Genomic DNA, 11,924 nt, shown 5'->3' on the forward strand with positions numbered 1-11,924 from the left:
TTAAAAAAGAAGAAGAAGAAGAAGAAGAATTCAAGTTCATTCACAATATAAAACTATTTGCCAGGTGTAACAGGGTAGCCAATTCCGTGCCTTCTGGTGGGGAAAACCACAAACAACAAGCTGCAAACAAGCCCAACCCCAACCGGAACAATGTCCAGAACTTCCTGAACCGTGTGTCCTGGCTGCGGATAAAAGCAACCCACCACATTCTTGTCCCTCAAAGCCACCACGCCAAACACCAACACCGATAAAACCGCGTGGACCCAGTCGATGAACCTGATCCTAAACTTACTCAAGTCGGGAAGATCCGACCCGGTGGGGTCGGGGTAGTCGAACAGGACAGCCCTCTGAAGGTGGCCAGGCCATATTTGACCTGGCCGTCGGAGGCCTTCATGCTATCCGTAAAGGAAGCGAGGAAGCAGGAGAAGGAGAGGAGAAGGAGGAGGAGGAAAGACAACGTGCGCGTGACGGGGTCACACGCGCCGTTGTTTGTGAAAATGGGAGTGAGGAGCTGGAAGGCAAGGAGGGTCCCGGTCGGGAGGAGGTTGGCCAAGTTGGCTGCGCTCGTTAGAGTCTGAGAGATTCCTCGTTGCGAGAAAGTGGGCTGACCTTGTTGCGTGCTTTTTGGCACCTTAACCAGTTCTACGCCGGAGGTGGATGGCTGCGTGGTAGGTCTTGATCTCAGAGACATTATATTTTGTAATAAATAAGCTGTAATCGCTTTATTAAAGGAATAAGGGTAAGGTATATAGTGATGATATTATATAGGCATGAGATGTGAATGGTGGTGGTGATGTTAAGCCATATATATATATATATATATATACACATATATATATATATATTTATATATATACACATATAGTAGGGACACCTTATGAGGAGTTGATTTTCTGAGGGTCGAAGAGAAAGTCTGAGGAAGTGGATGTTGCTTGTCGTGGAAGGTAGTTGTTTCCGAGGAGTTTCCTGGTTATTTGGGGACGTCAAGCTTTTTGACATGTTCAATTAACATATTATATATACTTTATTGTATATGTGTTATATGTTGAAATATTAGTTTCCAAATCCTTTCCTAATTAATATTATTTAGAGTTTCGTTGGGCTATTTATTATTAATAATTGGGTAGTTTACTTTCTTATTTGCAGTAGTTTCCTTTTCCTGTTATTTTATTTCTTTAAACAAGGTAAGGTATTATCTCTATAATGATATCAATAAGTAAATAAGTGATCGTAACTTTAATCTGTAAATGTAGGCATATTGTTTAGTTACGTTAAATCTTTTGTTCTTCGTCTCTTCTATCTTTCCTTTTTCTCATTCAATGACTTATTTTTGCTTTCAAGTTTATGTGCAAATACGTGTAAGCAATGTCATATAATAGTAGAGAAGAAGGGATTGGATCAAATGGGAAAAAACGATGTCATGAACGGCCGGAAGCAAACTCACTAGCTACTAATTCAACATGAAGTTTTATAAGAGTTTTTTTTTTTTTTTTTTTTTTTTTTTTTTTTTTTTTTTTTGAGTAGTAAGTTTTATTAGAGTTATATAAAATTTATGTTATATTTTTAATCCGTATGTACTATATGACTATGTGGCATGGTAAGTTTTTTTTTTCTCTATATATAATTGCTGTGTCCACGACAATTAAGGTTGTGTTTTTTTTCCCCCTTGGTATGATGGTATATAATTAAGTACATGGAATATAAGTTTTTTCTTTTTCTTTTGTATTAATCCAAGGCAATTAAGGTTGTTTTTTCTCTTTTTTCCCTGTTCGTTCTAAATTTGGAATGTCGGTTAGATAGTGGCTACTCCATGTGCACGTAAAAGATTTGTAAAACAAATCGTGTGGGCATATATAAAACAAGGGGTAGGATTTATTACAAACGACCTTTTGCTTTCAATATACCTAACGATCATGATAGACTTTGATTATAAACCACGAGTATAAATATATTTTAAGCAAAGTTATATCTTGTTCCCGAAAGATAAAGAAAAAGAAGAAAAAACGGCTAAAAGAAAAGGGAGAGTTGAAAACAAGAGATATCGCTCAAATAATAAAAAATATTATTTATGTCACTCTAATAAAAAATAAATAATTTTTATTTAATTAATAAAAAAATAAAAAGCATGATAATATGTAATTATTTAAAATGATATAAATCTGGATAAAATATCATGGTAAATTATATACTTTTCTCAAAGAGGAAAAAGGAAAAAAGAAATCCTACTGTAGCGCCTATTGACGTATTACTTCATATTTTAAAAAAATATATTTATAGCTAATGCAATCACCATAATTGTAATAATACATCGGAATGGATACGTAACAATAATAAACCTATCTATACTCTCTTTTTTTTTTTTTTTTAAAGAAAAGCTGCTACATATGCTTTTTGCCATGTGATCATTTGGTTGCATTTCACACGTGTAGCAATAAATAGCCATACTTATTAATGTCTCATAAAGTATTTACACAAAATGATCATTTTTTACACTCCACATTTAAAATATTTTTTAATTCAGCAATATTATGAGAATGTCCATTTCATAGTTACTAATATAATATAATTTCAAGCATACCTTTTTTTTTTTTATTTGGATGGTTATAAATTTGTGTAACTGATTTTGAAAGGTAATTGAACAGAATTATTTGCAAATGTAACATGTGAACATTCTTTTTTAATCATCTGTAACTAATTCATGTTTCGAAATTCAAATCATTGTGAATTAATATGCGGGGGTTAATGAACAGCCTTCAAACAAATAGTGGGCCTACCCCACCAGGCCCATGGGAAAGCCTCGCAAACGATATAAGCTCCGTCGTTCGCAAACGGTCACAGATCGGTTTTCCTGTGAACTTCCTGATCGAAACTTATAAAACGAAACGTCATCTTCGAAACTCTCTGCAGGTACAGTTACAGTTCTTTATCTTCCTCTTTCCCCTTTGAAAAAAAAAAAGAAAAATCATTACGTTCAGATAAGGCGAATTTGAAGCTCTGGATTATTAATGTTAATTCTAGGGTTTTAACACATATACGTTCAGATTTTGACGGAGATTGTTAGAATTGCCGATATAATTTTCTTTTTCGTATTTGTTTTAGAGCTAGGTCTGATTCACCTTGAAAAATTTTCCCAGGAAATAATTTTGTTATTCACACTTTTTTTTTTTTGCTTGAATATTCACTCTTACTTTATAGCTAGGTTTGAATCACTTTGAAAAATTTTTCCCGGGAAAAAAACTTTTCGTCCGGTTTTGACCAATTACTAGGTTCTTAGTTGGATTTGATTAAAATGTTAGCTCAAAGGTTGCATATTTTTTACCATCAGACCTGGAATAATCTGTTCGTCAGTTTTCGCCCTGATTTCTTTTACAATTGGCGTAATTTCTGTGTGTTCTCGCGTTGGTATGTAGCAATGCAGATAAGATGTTTGATAAAATGAGTGAAGAGTTGAATTAAGATGAGATGTAAATAGTTGGTTTTTGGAACTACTTTTGGAATTTGGAATGGGGTTTGGATTCTGATTAAGCCAATTTCTTCACTTTCGTTTCTGGTTGCTTATGTAGAAAGAAGATCAATAGTTTAGCGTTAGAAAGAGAAGAAGAAGATGAAGCGCAAGCGTGGGCACAAGAAAGGGAAGTCCAAAGGGGCCTCTGCTACGAGTGCAAAAGTGGAAATTCCAAGCGGGGATGGTGTAAATTTGGAGAATGTCTCTGGTGCTGATGACTTTGATAAAAATAACAAGTATGACTCAGGAATGGAGGTTGATACGCCTTCTTCGACTGGGACTGATCAGCCACACAATGTTGCTAATATCAATCCCGATGGCTCTATTGGTAAAGGGAGCGGGAAACTGCTTGGGCGTGTTAAAGTGAAGCTTAGAACCCCGAAAATAATGGAGTCCCAAGTTACTTCTTCTGATGCCCCAACACAGAGTGATACTGATAAAAGTAGCCATCAAATGGATTTGGACAGACAAGAGGTGGTTGCTGAGAAAGTAGAAGATAGTGCCAATTCATTGCCTGAATCTAAAATGACTGCACCTGAGAGTTCATCTAAGAAAGCTGGGAGCATAAAGATTAAGTCATCAAAGGTACCGGGTTCAAGTAGTAACCAGAGTATTGAAGCTGTAGCAACAAGCGATGAGAGTCCACGCCAAAAGGAAGAGAGTCCACGCCAAAAGGAAGAGAAGACACCTCGTCAGGATTCTAGATATGACAAGCATGAATTAGATACTGCGCTGATGGTTTGTTGAAATTTTGAACTGAAGCTTTCTAGAAAGATTTTGTTGGATTAAGTCTATTTTTCGCATGGGTTTCTGTTTTACGTGTGCCTAATGCAAATGTACTTGTGTTTTCTGCATATCTTGCTTGTGTAGGTGATAAAGAAGGTGATGAAAATGGATGCAGCAGAACCGTTCAATGTCCCTGTGAATCCTGTTGCTCTTGGAATTCCTGTAAGTATAAATCATTATGCAACATGCTTATGCGTGTATATTTTTTACTTATAGGGGAAGAAATTTTAAGTTGCAACATTTGTATTTATATGTTTCCCAGTTGTTTGGAAGCAAACTAAGATTTGTTCTTGTCGATTTTCGGTTTCTGTATGAAACCAGGATTATTTTGATGTGATAGACACGCCAATGGATTTTGGGACAATATGTAGCAATCTCGAAAGTGGTGTCAAGTATGAAAATTCCGAGGATGTATTTAAAGATGTGCAGTACATTTGGGACAATTGTTTCAAATACAATAATAAGGGTGACTACATTTTGGACCTTATGAGACGGGTGAAAAAGAATTTTACTAAGTATTGGACAGCTGCTGGGTTGTATAGTGGACAACCAAGGGGAACTAACGGTGAGGAGTTGATAGTTATAGCTTTCTTCTCTGTTGCTATGCCTTTGGTTTTCTTACTGAGCCACTCACTAGTATATCCTTTGTGATTTTGCACATAGCACAACAACTTCTTTTGGTTTATCTTTTATTTAAATACGGTTCTGGTCTGTCTGCTATTACAGGAATCATAAAAATTTGTCTTTTCTTCATCTTAGGTGTTGAGAGCAGTCTAGAGAAGGTTGCACCATCAGGTCAGATAAAAGTATATGTGAAAGGTGGTCAATCAAAAAAGAGCGCAAAGAAGTTTGGGTATATTTTTTCATCGTACTGCTTTAGACCTTATTGATCATACAATCTATTATAGTTTTGTTTTCTGTAACTTCCTAGATAAGTTTTAGTAGTCAATTCTTTGCATTTTACGTTGTGATGTGTTCTTTCTTTTCTTCTTTTTCGCTTTATCATTTTGTTGGGCCTATTCCTAACTCGTAATTAAGACATTAGGAGCGCAAACAATCAGGTTCATCTTGTTATTCCCTTTGTTCAAAAGTATAATGTTTAAAATTTTGCTTAAAAGTACCATGTCTAAAACCATGTAATGTTAGAAGCTGGAAGATATGAAGACGCAGGAACCTAGAAAGATCATCTTGCCCAGAATTTATGGCTTTCTCCTTGAGCGATTTTATACTGGCGTCATTTATCATATGCCATGTCTTAATGTGGAATGGTTCTATGTGTTATTCTCTTCTGCAGAAGGCGCCATAAATCAGATTGTTTATGTGCTATATGTGTTTTGAAGCGCCGTAGAAGGGAGCGTGAGGAAAATGCTAGAATTGCTAAAAGCCTTGAAATAGGTGATAATAATCCAATCCAAGAGTTGAACCAAGAGGTATCACTGAAGTTTTTGGCTGAGAACTGCACTTGACTTTTGATGGTTAATTTTTGTTATGAATCCTTGCGTCAGATATATGAAATGAATCCTAGCGTCAGATATATGAAATTGAAGATATTTGAGGAACTCGCATAATCCTTTTTAGAATGCAAATTACATTTCAATGTTAGACGAAAAGGTACAAACTTAAAATTTGTTCATAACAACAGCAATATAAGATTTATTTTGTGTGTGTGTGTTTGTTTATATGGTAATTTTTGCATTAGAGCATGAGCACGCCCCCGTTAAGTTGCTATTGTGGCATCTAAGTAGTACTGATATTACCATATCTTTTCCTTTTTTTGACATGAAAAAGAAGATGGGAATTTTTTCCTATCAATTTTGTTAGATTAGTTTTGTTTTTCGTATCGTTGTTTTGTTATTGTTGTTCCCGGCCTTTAAATTTATTGCTTTATTAACTCTTTGTCTCTGCCCCTATCTATCTTCCTTTCTCCTCTTAAAGGAATCCTCACCTGCAGAGAGCCCTTCGGGTGATAATTCAACATCAAATATGGAGGAATCTTCAGTTGACCCAAATGCAGATGCTGAAGTGGAACAAAGCAAAGAAGTGAAGATGGAGGAATCAAAGCAGCATTGTCGCCCTTCAGAAAATAAGGGAGAAGAGGAGGTTGAGCAGGGGGAGGAGGAGGATGTGGATGACGAGGATGAAGGGAATGAAGTTGAGATGAAAGATAAAGGCAATGAGGAAACACCAGAGCAGTTTGAAAAGTCAATGGAGGACACAAATAAAGAATCTCTACAGCCACCGGCAGAGAAATCAGGAGATGGACTCCAATCCGATACTCACAAAGAAGACACAGTAATGCAACATGAGGAAGGAGCAGTTCAACGACAGAAGCAAAAGGTATTTTATTCTTTTTATTTGGCCCATCAAACATTATATACGCATGGCATATACAAGAGTTAGCCTTAGACTTGTGTTGGCTAGGTATCCTAATTATAGTAGTGTCCCACTAACAATAAAATTGAGGTCTATATCTCCTAAGTTGATCATAGATTGCTGACCAAAAAACTTGGAAAATCATATGCTAGTTACTGGATTAAACTTATTCTTACATATTTTTTCTTTGTTCTTTTCTTTTCCTTCTCTTAAGGGAGAAAGAGGGGAAAAAAGTGCATCTATCAACGTTTAGATTTTGTTCTTGGACTGATGATATAATTTGATGCAGGAGTCGCAAGAAGCACCCCAAAAAGTTAAAGCACGTCAGATCAAGCTTGTTGAGAATCCCATGCTTTTGGAGTTGTGTGGAACCCTATTCCCTGACAATAATCGCAAGTCCATCTGGGGTGGGCCACATTCTTTAGTTCGCCGTCAAAGTACTTCTCGTACTAGTTCCATTCATGCGGCCATTGATATGCTCATGAAGTAGGCGAATTCCGAGACGCTTGGAGATTCGTACTCTCGACTACTTTTGTTGTGGAGATGATAAGCTAACTCATCATTGTAAGGGCCTTTTTACCCCTGAACTAATCTAGAGCGCATGCCAGATTTGTTCTGAATACATGCACTTAGGGGATACCATTGGAAAGTAACTTCCATCGGACAGTGTAGCTTACAAGCTTCCCATATCTTCTGAGTTTCGACTTGCTTTGGTTTTGGGGTTAAGAATTAGGATATAGAGATCAGTATGGACATAATGTGTAACATCCGTAATAGCCGAATAAAGATTTCAAGTAGTGTATAGAAGTATCTCTCACCAACTCGAGTATGATGAGATGACTTTCTTGCTTTTAAGAATTTTGCTATCTTTATTTATCCAAAAAAAAAAAAAAAAAATGACATCTCTGTTAAAGAAAAAGAAAAAAAGAAAAACAAATTCTGATCTTGTGATCATGTTATTAAACATTGTCATATGGACCCTGATTAAATCAGTTTGAGACAAACTGAATTGTCTTGAAAATGGAATCAAATATTTGAGCGTTTTATTGGTTATGTTTCGTGTTTACTCATATAAAGTAAGCAAATACCTAAAAAGTAAATTGTATAAAAAAATGAAATTAAGACCTTACAATCAATTTATTTACATTAATAATGTAAAACGTCCATCTTCCAAATCACAAAAATCACTAGTAACTCATCACAAGTTTGGTTGGACAGTTACATTTTCTGGTCTACAAGTCTCCATTGCATTCCAGAGAGATATCTTCAACCGAGACATGGGTAAGGACTACTGCAACCAAAATATTCTAATTTCCAAAACTGTTGATAACCGAATCATGCCGGAAAGGAAATGTCGCTCATTTGCTCTAATCTTTTAACAAGAATATGGAGTCTGACAAGTACAGAGAAGTTCACGGCAGATCATATTTCACATGTCCCAGGTATAGCCCGCATGCAGGCGCCATCGGACTAGCAGCAGTTACAGTCTTTGCATCGAGTATCCTTTCAACTAAATATTTCATTTACAAGTTAGTGCATCGCAAGACCGAAATCATAATCATAATAATCTCATAATAAACGGAGCTGTAGAGAGGAAACACACCGTCAGATACAGTTAAATTTCCAGTGCCAACAGATTTAACTACACCAACTAGAAGTCTAACCTGAGTGAAGCATGTAGTTACAATAAATTAGTATCTTGGTAAAGATATTTTCAAGAGAAACTGGTAGAGATGTTGAACATGCAAGAATACCAACTTGGTGATAAAGAAAAGAGCGTGCGCGCGCTGTTACAACAAGGCAACGGTGTCTTCTCTTCATGCCAAAGCCTAGATAGGTTTCATCAGCCGACAAGCCGGCTTGAGGACCCTTCTCAGTTAAATTATTTTGTTTCCTCTCCATTATTGAAGGGAAATAAGGAGTAGGAAGAACTTCTGTAACAGTAAGTTCATCCAGCGTTTTTACTGGTGATTTTGCCTGTAAAGGTAAAAAACTCTATAATCAATTACATAGAATGAAGTAGATTTTAAGACGAGAAAAATAAAGAAAAAGCTTTTCCTTTTTTACAAAGATGACTGTTCTATCAGACAGCACCAAGAAAGAACCTGACAACCAGCTGCCCGGAAGGAACTAAAATCATGATGGCCAACAAGAACTTTACAAGCTGCCTGCACAGAGATAAATAAGTCATATTATATGGTCAAAAATAACACAAGTAGAAATAATTCATAGGGATACTATGTCAACCTGCATAGCAAGCAGATCTAGCTCCTCAGGTACATGCCACGCACGGTCTTTCTCAAAAGTTGACAAAGGCTCAGGCCCAGACAACAAACGGTAAAAGTACCTGAAAAATATTATTTTATGAGAGCAAAACAACGTTTAGACAATGAATATGTGTCCCTCGACACATAGCTATATAGGAATGAAGGTTCAGAACCATAAGTACCTACGTTCGCTCTTGAGCTTTAAATCTAGCATGAAAATCACGCGGAATACTGCGAACATCAACCACCATTATGTCACCTTCATTCTTCTGAAGAAAATCAAACAAAAAACAAGACTAAATTTCATTTGATGCGCTGAGGTCAAAATGAATTTTTCAAGATCTAAACAAGCATTAGGTACTCATAGCCAACTTGGATCTAGTTTGAGTACACACAAAACAAAATGCTATTCCCAGTCTTATATTATGGAAGCAAAGCTTCAAACTAGCCAAAATCTTTATCTAATCTTTAGGTGCTTCACAGCCAACACAACATCAAAAGAAGATTACACACAAATTGATGAAACTAACTCTCACTAGATTCATCAGGCAGAGAGGACAAAAAAAAAAAAAAAAAAAAAAACCCCATCTTAGACTTTCTAAGCTTTTTGTCAAGTAACTCTTACCCACGTTTAGACATACCATGTTATGTTCTAAAATCTAAAACTGGGCACTGCATTTGGGTGGTTAAATATTCAGAGCAGCTCATTTGATTTCACAATTAATCTAAATCACCAGAGTCGTTCAGATTCAGGTGACACTTATTCAGTCAAACACAACGATCAATCACAAATTCAGTTGTATGAGTTGTAAGAGACCGGACCTGTAAGAAATGGTTTACAGCTCTTTTGACCACAGCAGGCTCATGAGGGGGCAACTGCATTTCAGCAAAATGAAACAATCACCAAAGTAAAGGTAGATACTGCAATGACTTTATAAGAACATACACAAGAACAGGTTCATTGCAAGGATCTTCATATGGTAAACTAGAAAATTAGCAAAAGGAGAGAAAGAAATGACTTTGCAAGTACTAATCCATAGTAAAAATGACCTCAATTCCCATCAAGACTTGACGAGCAAATATTTAATTTACTGGAAAAAAAAAAAAAAAAAAACTCTAGGAGACATACCACTTCACCAGGCTTCCTTTTGCTTATGCGCTCAACATCAACATGACAAACATTTGATAAGGCGTGCACTCCCGCATCCTGCAAAACTAAACAACATATAATACATTCCTATGAAGCAAAAAATAAATAAACAAAAACAGGCAAATAATGCTCTATGAACTAACAAAACTGCAAATAATTCTGGTTCCACCAGCAGCAATGAGAGAGAGGGAGAGAGAGAGAGAGAGAGATTTACAGTTCGACTAGAGCAGAAAATTGAAACAGGCTGACCAATAAACTTATGAAAAGCCTCCTACAGAAACCATGAAAATACGTATTAATCCTTACAGGTATCTGATATGAAGGAAAAGATAAATTCAACTTAAAATCAATCAGCTTTTCATGTTTCACATCCTTTAATTGAAATCTGACTTCCAATAAAAAAAAAAAAAAAAGGCAAGGACAACCCTTTTTCATTTCAGCTATCTTCTTTTCAACATCTAATTAGTATTTCTGTTTTTTCTTTGAACGGAATAGATCAGCGATCGCTGAATTCAAAAAAGAGAAGATAAAAAGAAAAACCTCAAGAACGCCCATCACAGTGCGGCAATTTAGCTGCTGCTGAGAGCCCGAGAAGCGAGTCCCAACGTACTCGATGGCCACCAGATAACGCTGAATTCTAGGGTTTTGGCTCATGGATTTTTGGGGAGGACCAATACCAGACTGTTGTTCTTCTTCTTGTTTGTCGTCGCTGGGAATTTCGGCGGTTTTCGCGACCTTTAAAGGTCTCTGGGAAGATGAAAACTCATCGGTATCAAGTGGGTGTTTCGAATCTTCTGTCATTTCCTTTGCCCCCAGTTTCTCGTAAACCAAACATTAGGGTCTTTCAAGTTTCAGGTTTTCATTATAGGACTGGGTTTAAGGGTTTAGGTTGTGTTTTGGCCTTTGGGAACGGTTTACCGTTTCTTCCGGAGCTGTCGTTTACCCCAAAACGACATGTTATTTATCTTCTATATCTAACCGTATGAGCGTGTCGTTTCCGGAAGTTTGGTCATTATTCCAAGAGACATATCTCACACAATAATACTCTCATATTTATTTTCTCTTTATCCAAAAAAAAAAAAAAATCATTTGTTTTCTACCAAAAAATACTCTCATACTTGGCGTAAACTTAGCTTTCGTTTTTTTTTTTTTTTTTTCCCATAAAACGAATGTATAATCGTCGCTTATAAGTATCCCGTCACTTTGGTTGAGTAACGACATCTTTGTTGTCTGAACAGAGTCCTTTGTGTTCGTTTTTTTACTTTTGAAGAACTTTTGGGCTGTTCATTGTGTTTTGTCATTTAAAAAGAAAAGCTACGTCGTCGTACCATTTGAATATTCTCCATCATTTTGTTTTCAAATGATTGTTGATTGTTTTGTAAGTTGATCCACGCTTAAAACTTACATTCTAAGGCCTTGTTTGTTTCGCCGTTGTAATTGAATAATTTAATTTAAATTGTAATAATTTAAATTAAAATTCAAACCAAAATATGAAAATAAATTATAATTTAAATTAAAAATAAAATCTGAAATGTGTTTAGAAAGTGTTAAAAACTGTCATTAGAATTTCGTAATAAATCGTGAGATATTGATATGAAAGTTGTAATAAATTAGGTAATTGATCAAAAAAAAGTTATGGGCAAAAACGAAACTGAAAAAGCAAACTCCAATCACTAACCAGATACTCGATTCGATTCGAATTCAATAAAATTCATTGCTCACTATCTAAAAACCATAAAATGAAGGAGAAAAATTTGACACTGCAAATAAAACAGCTTCCAAAACTCGCAAAATGGTTAAGAAATGGAATTGGATAAATGTGGGGGGGGGGGGGGGGGGGGGA

At 35.9% G+C, this 11,924-nt stretch overlaps 3 protein-coding genes across 4 annotated transcripts; 1 reads left to right on the top strand and 2 right to left on the bottom strand.

The window, feature by feature from the left end:
- On the bottom strand, positions 1-769 carry LOC21401427 (protein DMP3). Its single transcript, XM_024164940.1, is given in 2 exon segments — positions 1-340; positions 343-769. Coding segments are annotated over 2 exon segments (636 nt in total). The 5' UTR covers positions 692-769; the 3' UTR covers positions 1-53.
- A 2,079-nt stretch (positions 770-2,848) lies between these two features.
- On the top strand, positions 2,849-7,499 carry LOC21401428 (bromodomain testis-specific protein). 2 transcript variants are annotated; one of them, XM_024164785.1, is made up of 8 exons: positions 2,849-2,907; positions 3,564-4,243; positions 4,376-4,453; positions 4,613-4,856; positions 5,051-5,144; positions 5,586-5,721; positions 6,227-6,628; positions 6,954-7,499. In XM_024164785.1, exons 2-8 carry the CDS (start codon positions 3,605-3,607, stop codon positions 7,152-7,154), a joined length of 1,794 nt encoding a protein of 597 aa, XP_024020553.1. In that variant the 5' UTR covers positions 2,849-2,907; positions 3,564-3,604; the 3' UTR covers positions 7,155-7,499. The 2 variants fall into 2 exon arrangements, with proteins under 2 accessions (XP_024020553.1, XP_010087432.1); XM_010089130.2 differs by lacking the exon at positions 2,849-2,907 and having other exon boundaries at positions 3,299-4,243.
- Positions 7,500-7,710: 211 nt separating this feature from the next.
- On the bottom strand, positions 7,711-10,998 carry LOC21401429 (tRNA pseudouridine synthase A). Its single transcript, XM_024164878.1, has 10 exons — positions 10,622-10,998; positions 10,296-10,352; positions 10,061-10,138; positions 9,754-9,807; positions 9,118-9,200; positions 8,912-9,011; positions 8,770-8,832; positions 8,423-8,641; positions 8,268-8,328; positions 7,711-8,174 (listed from the first exon to the last, which is right to left on the bottom strand). The coding sequence occupies exons 1-10, from the start codon at positions 10,880-10,882 to the stop codon at positions 8,077-8,079; spliced, it is 1,074 nt and encodes a 357-aa protein (XP_024020646.1). The 5' UTR covers positions 10,883-10,998; the 3' UTR covers positions 7,711-8,076.
- Positions 10,999-11,924: the final 926 nt, after the last annotated feature.

This window comes from Morus notabilis, unplaced genomic scaffold (genome assembly GCF_000414095.1).
Source record: "Morus notabilis unplaced genomic scaffold, ASM41409v2 Scaffold89, whole genome shotgun sequence".
Taxonomy (NCBI): Eukaryota; Viridiplantae; Streptophyta; class Magnoliopsida; order Rosales; family Moraceae; genus Morus; species Morus notabilis.